This window comes from Gordionus sp. m RMFG-2023, chromosome 1 (assembly GCF_954871325.1).
Source record: "Gordionus sp. m RMFG-2023 chromosome 1, tfGorSpeb1-WG-v2, whole genome shotgun sequence".
In the NCBI taxonomy this organism is placed as follows: domain Eukaryota; kingdom Metazoa; phylum Nematomorpha; class Gordioida; order Chordodea; family Parachordodidae; genus Gordionus; species Gordionus sp. m RMFG-2023.
In genome coordinates, this window is record NC_088775.1 from 10,862,802 (window position 1) to 10,888,427 (window position 25,626).

General features: G+C 28.5%; 2 protein-coding genes across 2 annotated transcripts; one reads left to right on the forward strand and one right to left on the reverse strand.

Moving 5' to 3' along the window:
- The first annotated feature begins 6,379 nt into the window (after nt 1-6,379).
- LOC135926861 (probable transmembrane reductase CYB561D1) lies at nt 6,380-7,552 on the forward strand. Its single transcript, XM_065462811.1, has 3 exons — nt 6,380-6,464; nt 6,510-6,547; nt 6,671-7,552. Exons 1-3 carry the CDS (start codon nt 6,398-6,400, stop codon nt 7,319-7,321), a joined length of 756 nt encoding a protein of 251 aa, XP_065318883.1. The 5' UTR covers nt 6,380-6,397; the 3' UTR covers nt 7,322-7,552.
- Nucleotides 7,553-8,158: 606 nt separating this feature from the next.
- LOC135926817 (fidgetin-like protein 1) lies at nt 8,159-21,445 on the reverse strand. Its single transcript, XM_065462762.1, has 6 exons — nt 21,359-21,445; nt 21,199-21,307; nt 20,751-21,138; nt 20,225-20,391; nt 16,179-16,279; nt 8,159-8,282 (listed from the first exon to the last, which is right to left on the reverse strand). Exons 1-6 carry the CDS (start codon nt 21,443-21,445, stop codon nt 8,166-8,168), a joined length of 969 nt encoding a protein of 322 aa, XP_065318834.1. The 3' UTR covers nt 8,159-8,165.
- Between the last annotated feature and the right edge of the window lie 4,181 nt (nt 21,446-25,626).

Below are 25,626 nucleotides of genomic sequence, written 5' to 3' on the forward strand. Positions count from 1 at the left end.
ATTATCCGCTTATAGGCTGAATTAAGCTTAAAATATTTATTACTTCACAAGTTTTTATTCTACACAATTCTATATTTTTTACATATGAAAGTGTGAATCTGTAAATGACAAGATATCGTTTTTTTATTAATGATTCGTTTCTTAGTCAATAAATCCTACTTTGAAAAACTTGTGTAATGTCAAATTTTAGGAATTTTTATTTTTTTGAAATTATTTGTATATATTAAATAAACATCAAAAATTATAAAAAGAGATAAATATTTTACTAACAATTATTGTTTAAAAATCTCATTTCTCTGATATTTCAATCCGTTGTCTTAATCGATTAAAAGGAAAATTTTTAACGATATCAAAAAATGAATATTATCAATACTGTTATATCAAATAATAAGTATTATAGACTAATTCATTTTTAAAAATATATTTAATAGGAAATTTATAATATATTGAGACTGCGATTTTTAAAATAGAAGGGGGGGGGGGGGGGGGGGGGGTTGGAGTTCAATAATAAAACTGACTCATTTGCAAAAAACAAAAAAATTAATCTCATTATTTATAGGATAGGAGGTTATAACTTAGTTATGGTAACGCTTACGTTTATTAGATAAATGCAGTTTCTTTTGAAAGGCTAGTTATAATTACATCGAGAGAAAGTTACTAGTTATTCAAAAGCAATTAATTAGAATTTACACTCCAAAAGTAAAATAGAGAGTCACGATTACAGTTACTTTAGAAATTATTCATTGTATCGGTAGTATATATTCGTATGATGTATCATTTTTTTATATCGGGAAAATACTACCAAATGGCACATACTTATTTTAAAAAATTATTGAAAAAATTTATTTATTTTTAAATACATATAATTTTATAATGTAGTAAAATTTATATTCGAATTTTAAAATCTGTAAAAAAATTTTTTTAGTAAAAATGAGTTTTTCAGATATCGCATAAATTTAAAATTTTTTCTTCTTTTCGGATTAAAAAATATTAGAAAAATTTCGAAAGAAAATATTAACTTTTTAGTGTGCAAGTCGCATCGAACTGTTATTCAAATTACTATGAGGTTGAATAATTTGATGTCGGCATATGATATCATAAGAAAATAAAAAGGAGTTAAACCCTTCTCGGTAGGTAGATTAATATTATTATAAAATTCCTATATAGAGTTTAAAATATTCGAAGAATTAAAAAAAACCTTAAAATATTAAAAACAAAATTGATTATATTAAAAATAATAAAATATTACATGGAATGTAATGCTGGCTGAAAAGACTTACACCGGGAGTTAAAAAAGTGGGAAATTACATTTATAGATATTGATTACTATTCGTTTTTTAGATGAAATCCCTTCCTAGTGTCACCAATTTTGACTGAGTGGAGATATTTCTCAAGTCTTTTATAATAACAAGGGCCCCGAAGATTATCGTGCTAAATGTAGCAAATAGGATGTTGGTTTAATGACACTCAAATTATTTTTCAACCTAATTGATAAAATGTTTTCATTTATGTTGGAAGTAGAAATTGTATCTACATTGAAATAATTCTAGGAGATCAAAATATTTTCGGGCTAGACGATTTGTGAAAAATATTTTTTTGGGCCGGACTGATCTTCACAAATTCTAAAGCTTAGAATTTAGCACATATAAAAATTAAAAATAAATATAATATATCTTAAAAAAATCCTGGTCGGGTATGAATATTTTTTTAGAAAAAGATCCGGGCAGGGCCTGAAAATATAAAATACGGTCCGGGCTGAAAAAAATTTTGAAAAAAAATGCCGTAAAAATGGTACCTCTGCAGCAGAGACCTTCATGGGCCGGGCCGGCCCGCCCCTTGCCAATGGACCGGGTATTGGTCTATTATAATATTTTCTTGCGGGCATGGGCCGGGCCTGGATTAAAAAAATTTTATTTAATGGACTTAGGCTGGCTTGGGCCTAAAATTATTAAATTTAGATTATTTAAAACAGTTGCTAATTTAAAGAAATATTGCCTTTTCTTCTAATAATAATAAATTTCAGTATTGTAAACAAAATGATTGCCTAAATAAATATTGTTTATTTTCATTAAATAAAAAAAATTAAAATTTTGAATATGAGCTTGGGAAATTTTTTTTGAAACTTATTATGGGTTTGGGTCGGGCTTGGATATTTTTTTTCATTAGATATGTGCCGGGCAGGGCTTTGGCCCAAAAAAAGTTTTTGCTGCAGGTCAGGGCCGGGCTTGGTCAAAAATTAAGGCCCATGAAGGTCTCTGCTCTGCAGGTCTCTGATACTTCTTCAATATCATAAAGTGGCAAAATAATTTAAGAACCTAGCTAAAATAAACACACATCTCCACGAGCCTGACTGACTATTTAGTCCTAAGCAAGAAATTAACTGTTAAGATTCTAAATATCGAAACATTTGTGTGCCATTTAAAAATTTTGAGTGTTGCAGTTTTACTTTACAAAAAAATGCATTATGCAAATCGTAAACAAAAATAATGTTTTATTAAAATATCCCCGTCTTAAAGAAAAAGGATATATAATGGAGAAATTATGATGCGAAAAGGGGATTATTATTTTAACTAAAATTTACTTTTAATTTTTTAATTTTATTTTATTTTTTTTATGATGTTTACTATTATAATTTTGAATAAAGAATTAAAGTTGATTTTATGATTTCGTGATTCCTAATTATTATTAATTTCCTTTTTATATATATATTTGTTTTCTATTTTTATATTTAGGTTTTGATGCACAATGACAATCTTGTCGTTGTGACAGTGGTGCCGAAGAGCGGAGGAGACCGGCCCTTAATAACCTTCAGTCTGTGACCGGCAACAAGGAGATGTGTCAAACTGTATTCTAATACAAAAAAAAAAAAATTCCAGAAGAACGTAAGAAAAATATGTAAATAAAGATGAAAGGGAAAAATTATGTGGTTAAGATTATGTTTATGTAGGAATATAAAATCTAAAATTAAAGACAAAGGTTTTGAAACTAATAAAGACTATGATATTTTAGATTTTAGAATTATTATCAAGTGATCACTAGAAATAACTTTGACAAAGAAATAGAAACATAAATTGCGAAAGTTAATATTTAACTAATAGGTTGCTGAGATATAATAATTAAAAAATTCGGTGAATAAGATTAGAATATAACTTTATTGTTAGGAAATAGTTGATTAAATTCTTATTGAAGATTTACGTTTAACTTTTATTTTAAGGGCTGCGAGAGATAAAACAGCCTCAAGGATTAATGTGAATTAGTATATTAGGTTGTAGATTAACCAAAAAATCTTCATAGAGAGAATCGGCTTTTCGTCATTAGAAAATTTATGCCGCAATCGAGCTCAATTTGAGATCGGATTTTTATTTTGAATCATGAATAAGATTTAAGAAGAATCATACAATATTATTCTAATAATACAAAAGGAAAAACATGCTTTAGAAATATACATATCAGTTTTCAACAACGGTTGTGCGAAAAATTATAATGATTAGATTTCATAAGTTCTTCAAAGACGTGGGGTGAAAACCATAGTGATTAGAAGTAAGAGGTTGTTCATAAACGTAAGTATGAAAATTTTTATGATTAGGTCATTGATTTCTCAACAACGTATGTATGAAAAGAGATTTATATATTTCAGCAGTTTTTTAAAGACTGAGTGTCAAAGAGTACATGAGGAAATAAATACACAATGATAATTTTTGTAAAAAAAAAAAGATAGGTTTTGATATATATTTTAGAATAGGATTTTTAGATTTAAATTTAGACATGGCTGAAAAGAAGATGAGATCAATAGCTAAATACAAGTAAATTTTTCATGAAAATATGGGTCTAGGCTTCATTAAGGGGAGAGGGGTGATAGAATGTGATATAATTTATTATATTTTGCTACGTATTATAAAATTTAAGATTTAGTATAATTTACGCCATTTATTAAAGGCAGAATTAGTTTAGAGGAGATAAATGTAGATATGTAAATAGATTATTTTAGGTAGAAGTAGATTAGATGTGATAACCCGATATCTCAGCAAGGACAAACTGTCGTAGAAGACCCGAAAGTCTGAAAGATAGATACGATTACAAGAATTAGAGGCAATAACCAATCAATTACAAGAGAAAGGGGGAAAACAAGCAAATTGATAGAAAAGAGGGTCAAGACGTTATGCTGCAATCGTTAATCGCTGACCAATAATAGCCAATTATTCCGAGACTTTAGTCTTGATAAGAAAGCTACGATAAATTGTAAAAAAGATTAAGACAGACTAGCAAAAAACCAGAGAGGAAAGGAAACTGGATGTCATCGATAATCGTTATCAATCGTGGATAGTGGAAAACAGGCGTGTATCAAGTTCGTCAGTGGCTTACAGCGATAAAAAGCTGATCGTTTCACAGGGTGACAAGCGACAGATAGAATTCAAAAATTTCAAGCGACAAAGCCTTCGTTAGAACTTAGAAGACAGCAAAAATTAAGAAGAATAAGTCGAGATCGAAAGAAGATTGATTATTCGCAGATTGGTGGGTCTAACTTAAGTGGAAGGGTGTTGCAGTTTTACTTTACAAAAAAATGCATTATGCAAATCGTAAACAAAAATAATGTTTTATTAAAATATCCCCGTCTTAAAGAAAAAGGATATATAATGGAGAAATTATGATGCGAAAAGGGGATTATTATTTTAACTAAAATTTACTTTTAATTTTTTAATTTTATTTTATTTTTTTTATGATGTTTACTATTATAATTTTGAATAAAGAATTAAAGTTGATTTTATGATTTCGTGATTCCTAATTATTATTAATTTCCTTTTTATATATATATTTGTTTTCTATTTTTATATTTAGGTTTTGATGCACAATGACAATCTTGTCGTTGTGACAGATTCCAAAAATGTTAGAAACAGGTAAATATAAGAGCCTTTTGATAAGGAAGCTACACTGGACGAAAAACCAGGCTTTTGATTTAACATTGCAAACCAGAGCTTTGTTCAGACCCTAAAAGCCGAGCTAAACTTAAAAAATATTAAATAATTTTCTGTTATATTCTCTTTAATAATATCTCCCAATTAAAATTATTTTGAAAAAGCTCGAGCCGAAAAATAAACGAAATTTGGACTAAGTTCTGTAAAAAATAAAATCAAAAGGTAAGCTCTATTGTATAAAATGTTTTTCACCCATTAATTTGTTTTTTGAAACCCCATTTTACTGATATTTAGGGTCTTTGGAATCTTGTTTTATAAGGATTTGTTATATATCAAGCTCCTGTTAAATCATAGGCATATCCTATACCGTGGGGAACTTTTTCTCCTAAAGTTTTAAGTACCTTCGTTTTTTACTTTTCCATTTAAAAAAGGTTTTCTTATTTATTTTAAAATATAGAATGTAAATGTTTATTTTACCCGAAAGGTCAAAAATGAGAAAGTATCATGACTTTTTATATTTTCTCTTATCCCAATAATTATTTTTACCATTGATACCCTAGGCTAGTGTTGTTAAACGACTCGTTTTGAGCCGATTTTTAAAAACGGCTAACTCAATATTTTAGCCAGAAAAATGTTGCCTAAGCCCTGAGATTTCGTTGATAGATGCCCAAACCTTTGTTCATTCTACAAGCAAAATCTTCAGGCTTGCGTAATATTATTTTGGGTGAAATATTGAGTTAGCCGTTTTTAAAAATCGGCTCAAAACGAGCCGTTTAACAACACTACCCTAGGCTATCATTTTTTCAATATTTTAGGTAAAAAAATTTCTCGAATTAATGATTATCATGAATCATCTTTTAATATTTTATAATTCAACTAATTGCCGTGTCCCGAGGCAAATATTTTATTTTTTTAGGGTCTAAATGAGAGCCATTTTTTGCACTCCCTTCCCTCTTATATGTTTTTTTATATAGTTACATATTTGTTGTTTTAAATTCTTTACATGATTTTTTTGATTACTATATAGGGTTAGCAAGTGGATCAATTGACTGGAGGAATATTTAACCTGGTCAAATACCGTCCAATACTCTAAAATTAAAAATGTTTAAAAAAAGGAAAAGCGATATGATTAGATCACAATGCTCCATATTTATTGGGTCCCCAAATCAAGGAGCATCTAACTACTAGTGAATTTAATGAAGTATATGATATAATACAAGAATTAGGCATCTTACAAGGTGGTGATGATCAAAGTATTTCAAGTGGTATAAATTTCGGAAGTTAAAGCTAGGTGAACCCCCTCCCCTGCCAATGCTTTAGCTGTGTCTATATATTATATTAAATATGACTATTTAGATTTATTTTTTATATAATCGTATTTCTACATTAGAATAATATTTTATTATTTTAATTTTAAAAAATGTCACTTAATAGAGATTTGATATTCTCTATCACATTAATTTCTAACTAGTAATTATCACCCAATGTTTTTCTTAATTTTACGCTTAGCATTTATAATTATTATAATATATCTAACCAGCCCTGGTTCAAGTATATAGTCTCTTTCCTTCCTTATATTTAATATATTGTTTTTAGGCCTATTTTCTTGGCATCCATTTATGATGGTCTTGGGGGTAAATAAAGTATTTATTTTAAAAAAATTTGTATATTTTTATCTAGTTTAACTATTATTTTATATAATATAAATAAACATTTAAATATTATCATATGTATTAATTAATTTTTACTTTATACAGTATCTGGGTTTTATGCTGGAAGCTGTAGGAGTGTTTGCAAAGCCACCTAAACTGTCTACAGAAGACAATTTGAATATACTCTCAAATGTATTAGCTCCTGGTACTATACTACCATATAACAATATTTCATGGCTCTCTAAGCGTAGTATTAGGATAAACATACATGCTCTTTGGCAAGTGGCTGCATTGACATGTGCCTGCATTGGCTTTAGTGCCATTTACATTAATAAAAACCAAAATAATAAACCACATTTTGTTACTTGGCATGGATTGTGTGGTCTTTTAACCCTTGTACTTACAATGCTCAATTTTACAGGTGGTTTGATAACTAAATACTATTTCTCCATTGCTCATTTTATAACCAAATCTAAAAATATCAATAAATTTTATTCATTGTTAAAAACTTTTCATGCTCTTACAGTCTTATCCATTTTTAGTTTTCATTGTATTACTGTATATTTGATATATTACTCTAATTGGATTAAACAATATCAAAATACCTTAGTACCTTATGTTTTTGCTATAGTGCCCTTAACTTTTGCTTTAATTTTCATTTTAGGTTATGGTGTGAATTATTTAAACAATCGTATATTTAATAAAAATAATAATTTAATTTCTTCAGTTAAAACTATGCTCAAACAAGATTCTTAATATATATAATTGATTATAAATATTTTTATCCAGCAGATTTTATTATATTTTTGTAACTCCACATGCATTGTTAAAAAATATGGCAATATTAACATATTTAAAGCATATAATTCTTATTTAGTGATATTGTTTATAATTTTTTATTATTTTTTTGATATGTTTTATTATATAATTTATTTTTATTGATATGCAAATTTTATAGGAATATAAATACATTATTTATTTTTTTTAGTGATTTTCCTTAGCTAGTGATAGTTTATTTAATATAAATATATTGATTATATAAAAATATTAATTTATATAATATATAGAAAAAAGTAAAATAAAAATAAAATCTCTGAATTTTTTTCTAATATTTTTATATTAAATTAAATTTATTAAATAATAAAAGAGCAATTTCTTATACCTTGTTTTATCTCAACAAAATTATAATTAGTTACAAATTTTGAAAATAATATTGTCAAACGTGTTAAAATATATTATCAAAATGAGTAACCAATTTTCATTAAATAACATATTCACAAATTGGTGAGGAAATTAACTAATTTCATTGAGATATCTATAAATTAAATATAAAACTAATCCAAAAGTTATCCTAATCATCCTTGCATAGGTATCTCTTATTTTTTTGTTTAAAACATACTATCTTTTTTTATGTCAATTTTTATAATTTACCATATATTATCTTTTTCTTTGTTTATATATATATATTTTTTATATATAATCATTTTTAAAATTGTAATATCACAAAGCGCACAATTAATTTATATATATATTATATTCTTATTTATGTATAAAATATTACATTTTTTAAAAAAAAAGAAGAATAATATAACATGCTTAGCTATTGGCAACCAAAAGTGCGATTCCATTCAATGTATATATTAATATCCTCACTTGATACACTAGGTTTAACTCTGTTTAAAGCCATATCAAAATGTTTCAACATTATGGCACCAACCTAATTTAGTTATTTTTTTAAAAAGAAAAGAATTTGATTGGCAATAAATGTGGTTAAGGAGAAAGAAAAAAATGAAAAAGATTATAATCTCCTTCAAACAAATGTAAAAAAAAGTAGTGTCCAAGCATCCATGTAAGTAAGGGTAACATTCTAAAAAAATTAATCTTTTAGAAAGGCAACTTTATTATTTTTAGAGCTGTGCCGGTATTAAAATAAGATTATAAATGTGGATATCTCCACAAGATAGGCAGTAAATTTTGAATGCATTACCATCTTGGAAAATTGATAAACATTAAAAATAATTTATCAAACAAAAATATTTTAAGGTAGTCAGCATCGGCAAATGAAATGAGCTTATGTTTTGAATTAGGTTGTAACAATTTTTTGCCTATCCAAACCAGGACAAATTTTTGATTGGCTAATTTTGAAGCCTTATAGTAATTTTGTTTTATAATAAGTTTTAATGTTATATCGATTTCAGTACAATTTGCGTTAAAAAATATAAACAATAGGGAAGCAGGAATTAAATTACTTTTATAAAGAAAAAGAAAGGCCTTTTATAGTGTTGCTAAAAAAACTATTTGTATCGATTTTTAAAAACGACCCGTTTAAAATTTTAGCCAAATAAATATCGTGTAAGTCTCAAGATTTGACAAATAGAAGCCCAAACCTTTCTGCCATCTATGAGCAAAATAACCAGGCTTACACATTAGTTTGGTTATAGGGCCATTCCATGTCAAATCGATCAAAAAAGGCCCATTTTCGACCGACCCCTTTTAAAATTGTTAAAAATTTCTGGAATTATTTAGAAGGGGAAATAAAAGAGAAAGCCGTTTATTTTAGCTAGCTAGCACACCTGGTTCTTGAGATATAGGGGCTTATAGGTACAAAAAAGAGCCAATTTGGAATCTGTAAAATTTTTAAAATGCTTATATCTCAAGAACTATTTATAGTAAAATATAATATATCATATTGTAGGTAAATAAAATCTCTAAAGGACTATCAAAATAAAAATTGAAGCCAATTTGAGTCTTTAACTTTCGGTTTACCTATAATGCTTTACCTGTATTTTTAAGCAAAAAAGGGAGTTTGTTTTCGAAATTTTTTTATTGCTTTTTATTTAGACACCTTTTATAAATATATGTATGATGTCAAAACCTTGGCGACGCTATCGACTCTTCCAAAATATACATTTTTATCAAAAATCGTAAAAAAAAATAGATGGCGCTAATGTTTAAAAAAATATTATTTCTAAAAATGAAAATATTTATAAGTTTATAAGAAATGCGATAAAATTTTCCAGTTCTGCTCCCCCCCCCACCATCCTTAAATTTTTTTACATATTTTAGATCTCTGCTTTACTACTATAACAGCGAATGACTTTTTGGCACGATAATGTATAACAGCTGCATTAAAAAAGAATTTATATTAGACATATTATCGATTATATTTTACGATAATAATATTTTAAAAAATTAAAAGTTTAAAACAATCTCTCTTTCTGTTTAATATAATTTTTTTTCCGATCAGATTAATTTTAAACAAGCCATATTCTAGGTTCAAATTAAATAAAATTTTATTCTATATAAAAGATGGATATACCAAATATTAAAATATCAAGATGTTGTAACCCATTTAATTTACAAAAACATGCATATTATCGCAAAAATCTAAGAAAGATTCAACCTTGGATGACCAAAAAAAATTTACCAATCAATTTAAATATGCTAATATGCTCTTCATGCCGACAAAAATTAGCAAAGCTTCCTTATAATGACAATGATATTGATTCTCCTCCTCATATAGTTAATCAAGAGGCAATTGAAAACATTAATATATCCCTACAATCAATTGGGGAATCTCCCATTAAAATAAAACGCTTACGTGAAAAGAAATATCCAAAGAAAAAAATATCTAGCGTGAAAAAAGTTTTAGCGACTAAAATTATACCATTATCTTCATCAAATGATGAAAAATTCAATGAAATTCTCGATACCTTAAAAATCAATTTCCCACAGCTTTCGATAACAAACAAATATAGATTATTAACATTATTACCATCAAATTGGACAGTAAGAAGAATTATAGAAGAATTCAATATTTCATATCATATGGCGATAAAATCTAAAAATTTAATAAAAGAAAAGGGGTTTTTTTCAACACCTAATCCTAAACCCGGCAAAACAATAGATGCCGCCACCGTTGATATTGTCAAATCTTTTTATAACAATGATCAATATAGTAGATCGATGCCTGGGAAAAGGGATTTTGTAACCATAATAAAGAACAGTGAAAAGATTCAAGTCCAAAAAAGATTAATTTTAATTAATTTACGAGAGCTATATCTTAAATTTAAAGATATTCATTCAAATATTAAAATTGGATTCTCTAAATTTTGTGATCTTCGTCCCGAGAATTGTGTATTTGTTGGCAGTAGTGGTACCCATTCAATATGTGTTTGCTCCATTCATCAAAACACAAAATTAATGCTGTTGAGTTTGCCCAAAATTACTTTAAATGAAGATTTAATTAAGATTACATATAAGGATATATTACCAAAAATAATTTGTAATCCAGCATTACCAAAATGTTTTTTTGGTGATTGTGCTCAATGCCCTGGATCTTCTAATTTAAAGGCCATGATAAGTGAAATATTATATTCAATTGATATCGAATATATTACCTACAAGCAATGGGTAACAACAGATCGTACAGATCTTTTAACTATCACTTCATCAACCTTTAATTTTTTAGAAACGCTTTTCGAAAAGCTAAATATTTTACTATTACACTCATTCATAACAAAGCAGCAAACAATATTCATGAATTCTCTTAAAATTAATTTAAAGGAAGGAGAATATATCGTGCAGGCAGATTTTGCTGAAAATTATGCCTTTGTGGTTCAAGATGAAGTACAGGGGTTTCACTGGAATAAATCTCAAGTTACCATTCATCCTTTTGTCATTTATTACAAGTCACTTAATAATTTAAATCATTTAAGTTTCGTAATAATATCTGAATCTCTCGTTCATAATACAATTGCGGTTCATATATTCCAAAAATATTTAGTTCAATACTTAACAAAGAAATTTCAATGCCTGCCAAAAAAATTCTTCTATTTTTCAGATGGAGCAGCAGCTCAATATAAAAATCGGAAAAATTTAATCAATCTTTGCCACCATGAATATGATTTCGAGATAAAAGCTGAGTGGCATTTCTGGGCTACATCTCATGGCAAATCAGCTTGTGACGGGGTCGGAGGTACCGTCAAGCGTTTAGTGGCTAGAGCAAGTTTACAAAGACCTACTTCAGAACAAATAACTTCTCCTAAAGAGTTTTTTGCCTATTGTAAGGAAAATATAAAAGGTATATGATTTATAATTTATTAATATATATATTATAATTTTTTTATTAAGGAATAGAGTTCTCCTATATTATGGAAGATGAATATGAGAAAGAACAAATAATTTTAAAAGAGAGATTCGACAAAGCCCGTACTATACCAGGGACGCAAAAATTTCATGCTTTTTATCCAATTTCTCAGGATAAAATTGAAACAAAATTTTATTCTAATTCAACAGAATCGCAAATATTAAATATAACATTTCACAAATTTTAAATTATGGAATGAATATGATTGTCTATCTCTATTTCTATATTTCTATATTATTAATATGAATGAATAATAAAAAAATTATACAAAAGATTTTATTATTGGAAATATATTACATTATTAAGTGTCTAATGGGCATTTACCCACACTGCCCCTCAATTTATTTAGTATATTTAATAGAAATTTAAAATATTTTTAGTATAAAAAGTGAAAATATCCGTTTATTGATAAGTTTGCAGCAAAATTTTAACCAAAATCCGTAATTTCATAAAGCGCCATCTATTATTTTTTTAAATTTTTGGAGTCGATAGCGTCGCCAAAGTTTTGACATCGTATATATATTTATAAAAGGTGTCTAAATAAAAAGCAATAAAAAAATTTCGAAAACAAACTCCCTTTTTTGCTTAAAAATACAGGTAAAGCATTATAGATAAACCGGAAGTTAAAGATTCAAATTGGCGCCAATTTTTATTATTTTTTGATAGCCTTTTAGAGATTATTTTTACCTACAATATGATATATTATATATCTTTTTACTATAAATAGTTCTTGAGATATAAGCTTTTTAAAAATTTTACAGATTCCAAAGTGGCTCTTTTTTGTACCTATGAGCCCCTATATCTCGAGAACCATGTGTGCTAGAGAGCTAAAATAAACGGCTTTCTCATTTATTTACCCTTCTAAATAATTCCAGAAATTTTTAACAATTTTAAAAGGGGTCGGTCGAATCGTGATCGATTTGACGTGGAATGGCCCTATAATCTTAATACCGTTTTAAAAAATCGACCCGATACGGGTTTTTTAACAATACTAGCCTACTAAAAAAAAAATTTATTGTAATTTACGTTATAATAGTGCTGTAACCAAAATAATAGCTTCGAGATTTGACAAATAGAGGTCAAAGCCTTTCTACCATATATGAACAAAATCTCCAGGCTTATATAACTGGCTAAAATCTTAATCGGGCCGTTTAATAACACTAGTATAGTCTTAAAATTTGTGAAACGCTATTTTTAAAAAAATAGATAGGTGAACGCTAAAATGGGCAAAAAAATCAAGATAAATTATTTTTTCTCGAAGCATTTGATATAAAATATCTTGAAATACATATATATTGCATGAAAAAATGACGGTTCCATAATTAAAATATAATATACACAATCGAAATAAATCAAAAATTGTGACTAAAAGTCGTTTTTGTTTAAAAAAATATAATATAAATAAAATAGTGAATGATTAAATAAAAAAGATGACTAAGAATATTCGTCAACAAATATTTTTTAATAATCTATCCGATTTATTGCGGGATCCGCATCCAGCCATAGTCTGAAGCAAAGTCTTTAATTTGCTCTTCCCACGAACGAATGTGAGAATCTGGTGGCTGGTTATCTTTTCGAAATATTTCATATCAGATATGAAGAAATAAAATGGTAATTCGATAATAATTTTAATTACTAGAATCATCGGAATTAACATCTATTTTGCATATTTTCTATTAATGAATTTATTTACATTGACACCAGAGAGTCTACTGTTTTTAAATATTACTAAACTAAAATTTATTTCCTTTGTGTCTACTAATTTTCATATGTTCTTTGGAAATATTAAGTAAATATTTATTTAGAAATTATAAAAAAGATTTGTAATCCACCGAGCATATACTTAAGCTATTGTGAAACAAGAATCGTTCGTTTTATTGATTTTTCAGCCTTCGTTAATCTTGCCTGAAACCTTAAAGATAGGTTGCATAATTAAAATAGAACACCAAGGCGGGATCTGATAAGAATTTATATCTCTTTAGTAGGGTGGACTATTATATTTGAAAATGTTGTTAGATTCAGTTAAATTAAAATGCATATAGGGGGGGGGCATCATAATTATTCCAAGTATGATAGCAAGAACCCATCGAACATCAAGTATACTTCCAATCTTGAAATAAATGCCAAATTCAGATGCTATTAAAGATTTCTTCCCAGTCATGAGGCTATCACCATCGCCAAAAAAATTTTGTAAAAATCTTCAGAAAACTCGGCGAACATAATTTGTAATTATTTTTTCCATCGTTGTTCAAGCCGGCTAGTCAAAACAGATATATCATTTCCCTATTTCTATTGGAAAATTAAAATAGGGAAGGGTCTGTTTTTAAAATTACAAGTATAATTACATTATTACAAATTTTATGTTTATTTCATGATAAATAATAAAAAAGAAATATGTTATGCCCTCTATTTTCTGAAAAAGGGAACGATAAATTGGGAGGAGCATTGCGCGACCCTTCGACTATAGGGTTATAAATTTATACAATGAAATAGGACAGCAGTATATGTATTAAAAGTTTTGTAGACAATTTATAAATATTATTATTTAAGATTGTCGCAATGAGTAACGCGTTTTGGAAATTTTTAACAGTTTGATATTATTAATTAAATGGATTTTCTTTACTATTTTAAGCTCATTTTCCAACAAATAATAAATATAATTAAAACGTTAAAGAAAAATATGCTATTATGAATGTAAAAATAAAAGTGGCCTGAATCATTTTTTCGAATTTACGAAAGTTAATTAATTTTTTAAGTTAGAGAAACTATTAAAATTAAATTTTAGCTTAAATATTAATCAAAATGGGAAGTATAAAATAAGTTGGTAGGAATTATAATCTTTTTTAAATATACAAAATTTTTAAAAAAATGAATGGAAGAATTTGGCAGAGATCCGAACCTGAACCCGTTAAACCGCTAAAAACCTGTATTTTTTATCGAACCTTAACCGAACTTAAACCACTAAAAAAAATTCTAGCCGAACCTGAACCGAACCGCTAAAATGCCTCTGAACCGGTTCGAGCTTCATGATTTTATGCTTATAAAATAATATGTAAGTTATTATTAGTTTATTTTAAAAAAATCAATTATATTCGAATTATTTTAAAGATTATCATCCATCACATTTGATTGATAAGTGTCGGTCATAATTTTTATACTTTTTAGTATATTGTCATTTTACAACATTTTTTAAATATTTTAAGCTTATAAATTATAATGCTTAAAGAAAAATTAAATCCAAAATATTATTATAAATGACACATCAAATCTGATATCATATCATATTGGCAGTGCCGGCTACCCAAGTTAGTGTGGAAAGATGTTTTTCAACAATTAAATTTACTATCTCCTTATAGATGTAATTTGAGTGAAACAAATTTTGAAAATATATTAATTGCGAGGCTTAATAAAAAAATTTAAGTAAAAAAAATAAAATATTGTTCATATTAAAATTAATCATTGATTTTTATATTTATAAATTAAATTAAATATTATTTTATAATGGGCAATTAATAAAAATGAAGGTTTTATACATGTGTTTTTTAAATTAATGATAAAATAATAAATATTTTCCCTATACATAATTCGAATGTAGGTTTGAATACAAAAGTGTTCAAACCGGTTTTTAGAGGTTCGAACCAAACCGATATTTTAATTTTTTACCAACCGAACCTGAACCTTGAACCGTTATTTTTATCCAAACCAGAACCAACCCGATATTCGTTTCGGTTTGGATCCCTGGAATTTGGGCATGTTTCATAATTTTATAAGGTTATAAAAAATTTAAGGTTTTTTAAAATATATTTAGGACAATCATAGTGTAATCAAGCTAGAAACTAAATCAGAAGTAGTATTGAATGATGAGGAATTCAAAAAGAAAAAGAACATAGATGAAATTTTCGATTTTTAAAAATATATCTACCTAAAAAGTTTTAAATTTTTTTTAAATTTATCCTGAAATAATAAATCAGACACTTTAAAAAATTAAAATTGCCATGAGTGTAAACTTGACGATTTGTCACTGAAAGGAAAAGGTGAGCCTCATTTATAGTAAACGCGATTTGTTCAAGCGGTGCGGTATTTAAGGCTATTGAAATCACAGTTGACTCTTCATAGTGATAATTTTTAAAATTCGTAACATGTTTTTCAAATTTCATATATTTATAAATCATAACTATTAATTGGCTTGATTTTGAAACTTGTGCAGCGTTAAATACCGCATGCTTGAACAAATCGTAATTACTATAGAGCGTTAGACCTTATAGTAAGCTCAAATTAACCGCCATATAATTCATCGCTAAACGATGGCATGGCTAATGTACCATGTATTTTCCTAAATTATGTATCGCATGAGCAACATCGCGTTATTTCACGATTTTTATAAAAGAGGCCTTAATCATTTTGACCTAAAAAAGCCACTACTAAATTAACCATATATTGAGAAAATAAAGATAAAGTATTTACTTCTTCGAGCGATATGGTCTGTATATTCTCGGATGATAAGCATCTGATTGGTCCAAGCGAAGCTTCCCTGCATAATTCAGCCATATCTGCACCAGAATAACCTATTCATATTTTTTACAAATTAAATTTAATTCATCTTTGAGTTTTTTATATAATTTAATATTTATGGAGCCCGGCATGGAAAGGTCTGGTTGGAGGTCAGGCTATTTTGCAAAGAGAAATCGAGCTGGACACTAGGTGACAAACCCAGATCTGGTTTAAAAAATTGTTTATGTTCTTTATAAGTAGCTTATTTATTTTATTTACCTTGTGCGTTTAAAAAAAATTATATCAGACAATCGTTGCGACATTTTTTATAAGTTTGCCGTGATGAAAAATGTGATTAGCTTTTCTTGTATTAATATTCTTAAATTAGTTTATATTTATTCATTTATTTTTAAAAAATCATTCTTTTTCTACTAAATTTGCGCTTTTGTTGCTTCTATTTTAGGTGAAACGGCCATAGTTGAAATTAAATATCTGCAAAAGCCCGACCCTCACCGGGGTCGGGCCTAATTAAAAAATTTCGGGTTCGGGTGGTGCTGAGATTAAATAATAAGGCCAGATGTAGATTACTAGTTGAAATAGCCCATTGGCGGTTATTTTAGGCAAAAAATGACGGATTTGCCCTTATTTTTGGCGATACGGCTTTAGACAAAGTGCACCTCAACCTAATATGATTTGGTATGACTAAAATCAATGACTTTTTGTTTGTATATAAAATAATCATTATTTGTTTTCATATAAAAACATTTTATTTTACTTAATTTTATTATATTTGGCATAAGTTTTAATTAATTGCTAAATTTTATTTGTATAAATGATTATGGTGCTTATCCTGAAAGCATTTTTTATAAAAGCCATTTTAATAAAAATCCCAATAATTATTTTGTGATATTTATTTAATAATTGATTCATTATTTTATTGATATTAAGATTACTTCATATGCCGGTTATAAAATATTAGTTCTATTTTTAAAACTATCTTTTAAATTTTTTACTCTAAAAATAAACAAAGGTATAATAACTAAAGGAAAGCTTATTATAATTTTAATTGTAATATCCTAAAAAATATTAATTTAAAATAATCAAATATTGTAAACCGAAATCACATATTCAGAATGTATTTTTAAAAAATTTAAATGGTCAAATAGGTGATACAATATTTTCATTGCTAGCTTAACAATGATCATAAATGCCATAGTGATCAAGTATTTAACAGGGGTGTCATATATTTGAGTAAATATGTTTCACCTGATTTAAAATTATTGCATTTTATTTTTATTTTTTTTTAAAAAACTTCTTCACTTCAAGACGCCATTTAATCGTTATAAAATAATTTTAAAAAACGAAAAATCACCTGCATTCAAAATGTTCTGTTTGGAAGGATATATCTAAAGATGTATTTGTTTTTTCTCACTCTTATGTGTCTGGAATGGTCAAAGATTTATCTTAATATCTTTATTTTCATCGTAAAAAAAACTATGCTCTTTCCTTATACCACAGATCTTAAAATCAAGTGGAACCATAACGCGAATATCACTCAACCTATATAGCCAACTTTTTTATAGCTAGATCAAAATCTCTCCATTTCACTTATCTAGCATTAACCTTCATTTTTTTATCTATATCTAACTCCAATTCTATTTATCAAAAAAAATGTCAACTATGATTTGGTCATTTACTATAATTTTATTTTTCACATATTTAGTTCTTCCCACCTTCTTACTTCCCGCAGGCCTTTAAGTGGCTTTGCCTCTTACGCGCACAGGTAACTGCAATCTGCCTAACAATTATGAATGGGCTCATTTCATAGGCTACCCCCAAATTTCTTAACTCAATCAGATGGGATGGGATAAAACAAGCATAACCCTGATATTCCATAAAGCGATAAAGGGCGTTTACGCTTACTATGACGTATACATTTCTTTCTATTCAATCATATTTTGCCTAAAACTCGTATCTTGGAGACCTGCAAAATAGTTTTTTTTCAGCCCCGTGCGATATTTATTTTATTCTCGATTTAACCCTTTAGGTTCCCTCATAAAATTAATATGATGCAACACGATATTTAGTAATTTTTTTATTGATTCTAGTATAATATAATATAAAACACACAAAAAAAGTTTTTTAAATTCAAAATGGCGGCTCTCCCTGGTGGTTTTAAATTCATATCATTGACACCTTATGGAAACTTTCGAAACAGTTTCTATTTTTATTTAGACATAGTGGTACGTTGCATGATTTGCACGACCACCTTGTTCTTCTGGGATTTAACTTTGTACTACAGAAGGTACACCTTCGTGAGGTTCCTGCCTGAGGTTGATGAGCTGAGTTTTTTAGTCTAATTTCTGGAAGGATATAAGGTTTATTATTTTTTCTTTGCATTGATATATAATTATTATCATTATGAATATTATCATCCCTATTAACATTTTTACAGTATGCCAATTCGCTAGCAATTATTTGTCTTCGGAATTCTTTCGATGAGAGTTTATTATCTGTAAGAATATTGTATATTATGAATGAATTGATAATCGCCGCATCTATCAGCCAAAAGAATATTGGTAGCCACCATTTTCGCCACTTTCGCGAAATTTCATATAATTAAATGGTCGAAATGGTCAACAGACCCCATATATTTATTATACATCTTTATCATTATTGGACATTTTACGTCAAATACTTCCCCTTTTTTATTTTTTCTCTTCACAGTATCCACTGATCTCGGATCAATATAATTGGACATTATAAATACGTCACGATTATCTCGCCATTTAATTATACTTATATTATTTTTGTCACTTCTCCAGTCAAACTCACCTCTTTTTAATTTTGTTTCCATATTCTTTATGGGCAAGTATCTCCTATTTTTGTTTAGTGTTCCGTAAGGTGTATCCGATTCATAATCATCACTATCAATTTGTTAACGTGTATCCGATTCATAATCATCTTCGGAATCAGTGGATGAGTTGTCTAACGAAGAACCTTCAGATGGAATGTCCAGATAATCATTCATATATATAACAAGCTAAAATTATTGCGAAATGAATTGGCAAAATTTATCAATTATTTAAAAAAATAAATATTAAAAATATTGTTGTTAAGTGGCAGTGGTTAGTTTAATATACCACATTAAAAAGATCAAAATAATATATAAATATTATTTATTTGAGCAAAAATAAATATTAGAAAGATAGATAAAATAGTGAGGAATATATATATTTAAAAATATTTGATAAATATACTTACTTATAATTAAAATTGGAATTTTAAGAAAAATCACCGTAAAAAACGTATTTTGAAATAAAGGCGCGAAAAAAAAAATTAAAAAATAACTCCTCCACAAACATATAAAAAAGAATATCTTTTAATATATATTCGTGGTGGTTTCATTTTATATGATCAACTCCTTTAGAAGATATAAAGGTTAAAAGGTGGTTTTATATTTGCACTACCGCAACCGAAAGGGTATCTTATGCATTCAATATTCAACAATAACTTTTTCTATTTATTACTAAGTTATTGACCTTGATTACAACTGACTTCAATGTATATTTATATTTCGTCATGTCAGTTTAGATTAGTATTAATGTCATTGGGTTTATAACATTCTTCTTTTTTTTGTGAAGGTTGTAAAATTATTGATTTTCCTATGATCGTAAAATTGATCATAAATTCGTCCATTTTTCTGACTGGTCCCTTTAATAGCTGTAAATTAATATTATATCTTAAGATATTGATAAAAAAAATTAGTAGGAAATTATCCGATATGTTAAATAAATGCATAAATTCAATAATTACCTGTATAAAAATTCATATTAATAACGTATCGTCCATTTTGACGGAAATCGACGAAAATAGGATCACAATGTTACGATCAAAGGAACCCCTTCCAAATTGATCTAACCAAACATTTTTTTTAAATGAATATCCTATGCCAAAGATTATTATGACTGCTAAATTGATTAAATAGGAAAAACATTGTGTGTTTTTTTAAAAAAAACCTTCAGTTTTTTGACCACTTAATTCTAGCAAACTGGTTTCATCGATAACATGACTTTGATCACGCATGAGATTCTGTATGATTTGCAATCGAGCTTCTTGGTCCGGCAGTGGAATATAAAGCCTTTTAACAAAACGCCTTCTCACGGCCTCGTCAAGCTTTTGAGGTCTATAAAAAATAAACAATTTTTTAATTTTTTTTAGTAAGTCACATATAGTTAGTTATTTCCTTTTTACAAAAGTTAGATTGAAAGATGGATTCTCTTTAGGTTGTATCATAAATATCAAAAATATAATTAATAAACGAAGCTTTAAATGAACAAAAAAGAAAGAAATAAGCAATTTTTAATTAAAATAAATAAAAACACGTCCCTAAACATAATTCTTAAAATTTTAAAAATTTCAAAAAATATAACACACACGAATTGAGTAAAAATTTAAGAACGTAAAAATTTTTTTATTTTTGAGAATTTTAAAACGAGATTTAGGATACAGCTTTACATCATTAGTCTTAAATATAAAAAAAACCTATTTGTGGCACCGATGAATATGATGTTATTGTTGATATTATCGTTATACAAGCCGTCTAAGCGTATCAAAAATTCCGTTTTTAGTCGATTGGACGATTCATTGTCGCTCGTGTCAGAGGAAGACGAATTGGACGCGTTTCTTGAACATAAAATCGAGTCAACCTCGTCAATAAATATCAAAGAAGGTGCGTGTATGGTGGCAGTTTCGAAGAGTGCCCTAACCAATTTCTCGCTTTCGCCTACCCATTTGGATAATAAAACCGAGGAACTTATGTTAAAAAATGTCATTTTCCCGTTGTTTTTTACCTTGTTATTTGAAGGGGGGCTAGCATCATTTTGAGATAAATTTACGGCGAGATCATTACAGAAACTAGCGATGCATTTCGCTATTAATAAAATGGTTTATATTTAGTTAGTTTTTCTTTAAAAATGATTATTGATTTTACCGATCAAGGTTTTTCCCGTTCCAGGAGGACCAAACAATAAAATACCTTTAGCCGGTTTTCTTAGACCAGTAAAGATATCGGGTCTCAATAATGGCCAAATAATTATTTCCTATAAAAAAAATATACTAAAATAAAAAAAAGTTTTTTTGAAAAAAACAACCTTTATTACTGATTTGACAAAATCCAAGCCGGCTATATCATCCCAAGTAACCTTCAAATTTTTGTCGATTATTTCGTTTTCTATCATTTCGATTAATTTTGGGTCGACATTATTATTATTATTCGAATCATTTTTTTCTTTATTATTAGGACTTTTATTATCGTGGCGATCGTTAATATTTTTATCGCTATTATTACTATTAAATGGTGAAATAAATTTTGATTTTGCCGAAGAACGCAAAAAGGTAGTTGTACCTAGGCATAACTTTTTATTATTATTTTCCTTGTGCACCGATTTTATTAGTTCCGCATTCTTTTTCAATTGCTGGATTTTTAAAAAAAAAAAAATTCAGATAAAATTAGCAATGATCTTAAAATAAAAAATACAGTCAAATTTTTTTTTTGCTTTAAATAATATATCCATAATGTCAAAAAATATATATTTAAAAGAATGCCCGTTTTTATTTTTTTCCAATAAATTAAAACTCCTTTATTTGATTCATATTGATCGCCGGGGTGGCCTAATGGGTAAGATGTATGATTGGAAACACGAGTATGAACAAAGACGCAGGTTCAATCCTGGTAAGGAACAAAAACTTTCAAAGTTTTTCTTCGATGACTGATGTGTAAAGACATATGGTATGATGAATTTCGGAGCTTAGAGATGACACCCCGGTCACCGACAGGCTTGGACAGCCGGGTGCTAGGGATACCTGTCCAATAAACAAAATGATAGAAATAAATGGAAATATGAATATGAAAGCTAGGGCGTTCTTTCCATGCGACGCGCAGGGTGTAGACCTCCATCTTGTGAAAAATAAAGTAAAGGTCAAAGCAAAGAAGACAAGACTGGCAAGTTTGAATATTGGGACGCTTAAAGGTAAGACGAGAGAATTGGCATCAATCTTGAACAAGAGAAAAGTTGATATAGCGTGCATACAAGAGACGTCAATACTACACATCCTTTCAGTATGTGCTCCTCAAACGGGTTGCAAGGAAGAGGAGAAAGATGATTTTAGAGCTATCCTTGATGAAGCTGTAATGGAAATCCCTAAGGATGACCTAATCATAATTGGTGGTGACTTAAATGCGCATGTGGGGAAAGCAAGAGATAGCTACAAAAGGCATCATGGTGGTTTTGGATACGGAGAAAGAAATGATGAAGGAGAGCACGTACTGAAATTTGCGCAAGCCTTCGACCTTGCCCTTAACCAACACCTACTATAGGAAAAAAGACAGTCATTTAATAACATATGAAAGTGGTACTAGGAAAACACAGATAGATTACATGCTAATCTCTCGCAGAAGATTAAAAGATGTAATAGACTGCAAAGTCATCCCAAGAGAAGATATCGCCGCGCAACACAAGCTACTAATCATGGATTTACAAATCTCAAATAAATCCACTCAAAATAAGATAAAACTGGAACCATGCATCAAATGGGGCAAATTAAAAACAATGACAGATGCCTTTGCAATCAATGCAAACATTGAAACAATAAATTGCTCACAAGTCAGTGAAAAAATCTGGATAGACCTTTCATCCAGATTAATAGACACTGCAAAATCGACGCTAGGCTTGACAAGAGGAGGCAACAAATCACACAAAGAACTATGGTGGTGGAATCAAGAGGTACAAACCACTATACAGGAGAAAAAAGCCCTTTATAAAATATGGTACAAATCCAAAAATGCAGATGACAAGTCAAGATACAAAAAATCCAAGAGATTAGCTACAAAGGCGGTGGCTAGGGCCAAATCTATGGCATACGATGATGACATGTACGAAGATCTACATACCAAAGAAGGGCAAAATAAAATATACAGATTAGCCAAACAGCGAGAAAAGAACTCTAGGGATATAAACGGAGCTCCGAAAGTAATAAAAATAAAGATGGGAAATTGATAATAAAGGAAAAAGAAATAATGAATAGATGGAAAGATGGAAAGAATATTTTCAGGAGCTTCTCAACTTTAATTCCCACATATTGCATCTCGACGAACACTCCCCTTGTCAAAACCTTATACAACCTATAACAGAACAAGAAATAATCACATGCCTCAAGCATACGAAAAACAACAAAGCTAGGGGTCCAGACGATATTCCAATAGAAAGCCTTAAAGCACTAGGAGATGATGGAATACATCTCCTCACAAATCTGTACAATAAAATACTTGGAAATGAAGAGGTTCCCCAAAAATGGAGGCAGAGCTATCTAGTTCCTATCTTCAAAAATAAAGGGAATCCACACAATTGTCAAAATTACAGGGGCATAAAACTAATGTCACACTGTCTAAAACTATACGAAAAAATAATAGAAAAAAGATTAAGAGATATAATCGAAATAGGAGAGACACAGTTTGGCTTTATGCCTGGAAGATCAACAACCGATGCTATCCATGCAATTAGGCAAATGAGTGAAAAATACAGGGAAAAGAACAAAAAGCTACACATGGTCTTTCTCGATCTAGAAAAGGCCTTCGATAGAATCCCAAGAAAACTTATCTGGTGGGCGCTACGCCACAAAAAAGTTCCCGAAAAATATATAAGAATAATACAGGATATGTATATGGGACATACAACAATGGTCCGTAGCACAACAGGTACTTCAGCAGGCTTCACAATAGCCGAAGGAGTTCATCAAGGGTCGGCTCTCAGCCCACTTCTCTTCATTACAGTAATAGATGTATTAGCACAGTCTATACCTCAAACAGTCCCGTGGAATATGATATTTGCAGATGATATTGTGATACTTGCCGAATGGATGAAATGAAAGAAAGGTTAGTGAGTTGGATAAATATCCTAGAAACGCACGGATTAAAAGTAAATAGAGAAAAGACGGAGTATATGGTGATAGGAGGAGATGAAACAGAGAGTATTAATATAAATGAATGGCAGATATCCGCAATTGAAAGCTGCAAATATTTGGGCTCAAACAAACGGCACAATAGAAAAAGAGATAAAGAGTAAGATTAATCAAGGGTGGTTAAAGTGGAGATCTTTATCTGGAGTGCTATTTGACAAAAGAATCCCACACAAATTAAAGGGAAAAATTTACAGTTCCATAGTACAACCAACTATTCTATATAGTTCGGAAACATGGCCAACCAAAGAATCAGACGAGAGAAGTCTACAAACTATGGAGATGAGAATGCTGAGGATGATTGCTGGGGTAACAAGAAAGGATAAGGTGCGCAGTACAAGAATACTAAATAGTTTAAAGGTAGTGCCCATTAAGACTAAGTTAATGGTAAACAGACTTAGGTGGTATGGGCACACAATGAGAAGGCCTATGAACTACATAGGAAATAAAGTTGAAAGTTTGGAAGTGATGGGCAAACGTAAAAGAGGAAGGCCAAAACTTCAATGGGGCCATAAAGTTAGAGCCAATATAAAGAAGTATAAAATAGATAAAAGAGATTGTATGAATAACATAAAGTGGAGAGAGATGTTGAAGGAGCTTACCACCAGAAAAGGTGAAAGCTAAAAGAGAAAAAAAAAAAAAAAAATTTGATTCATATTGACGGGATTTATACCCAGATATTTTCACTAAAGGAAGGGAAGGGGGTAAAGTAAATTTTTTTCTGAAAAACCTTTATATATTTTTTTAATCACGACAAAATTATTTCCAAAATAAACTCCTTAAGAAGTACTACTAAAATATCATATAAATGAATTAAGGAATATTAACAACATAATAAAATTCGATAAATTACTTATAAATGACTAATCTATGTTAATATACGCTAAAAAAAATTTTGCCGTTACAATTTACTTGTAATTTGCATTAAAAGTATTGCTTTTTTTATCTTATTCAAAAAAAATGGGTTAAGGCGGTTAAAACAAGTTACGAATTAAGGTAATGCGTTATCCTTTTTACAAGAACACCGTTATATGTTATACTCGTGATTTGATGTTTTATTATCATATTTTAAACAATTTTTGATATCTTAAATTTTATACTATTTTTTTGTATGTCATCGTTCTCATGTGTTATACATAGATTTCGTCAATCATATCAGTAGATAGTTGTGCAGCTGATTACTCATCCGGTTAATTGATTAGACAAATGCAAAAATTAAAGGAATAAAACCCTAATATTCGATTTCTATTGGTATAAAATTAGAACTACAATGAAGGAACTATGAAACAATCGCGCTGATATCCCAAAGTTAAATAAATAATTTATGAAGACAATTAAAAACCTTTGATAATAAAGATATATCATACAACCATTCACAATTTTTAAACAATCTTCATTATATTTA

Bases quoted from the DNA above. Each gene is read 5' to 3' on its own strand.
- LOC135926861 (XM_065462811.1), top strand. From the start codon at position 6,398: ATGTTTTTCTTAATTTTACGCTTAGCATTTATAATTATTATAATATAT. The intron at 6,465-6,509 runs GTATATAGTCTC...TATTGTTTTTAG, and splicing joins TCTAACCAGCCCTGGTTCAA to GCCTATTTTCTTGGCATCCA. The intron at 6,548-6,670 runs GTAAATAAAGTA...TACTTTATACAG, and splicing joins CATTTATGATGGTCTTGGGG to TATCTGGGTTTTATGCTGGA.
- LOC135926817 (XM_065462762.1), bottom strand. From the start codon at position 21,445: ATGATAGAAAACGAAATAATCGACAAAAATTTGAAGGTTACTTGGGAT. The intron at 20,392-20,750 runs GTTTTTTTTATA...TATTTTTTATAG, and splicing joins TTCATCGGTGCCACAAATAG to ACCTCAAAAGCTTGACGAGG. The intron at 16,280-20,224 runs GTTTTTTTTAAA...AAATATGAATAG, and splicing joins AAGTGGTCAAAAAACTGAAG to GTTATTCTGGTGCAGATATG.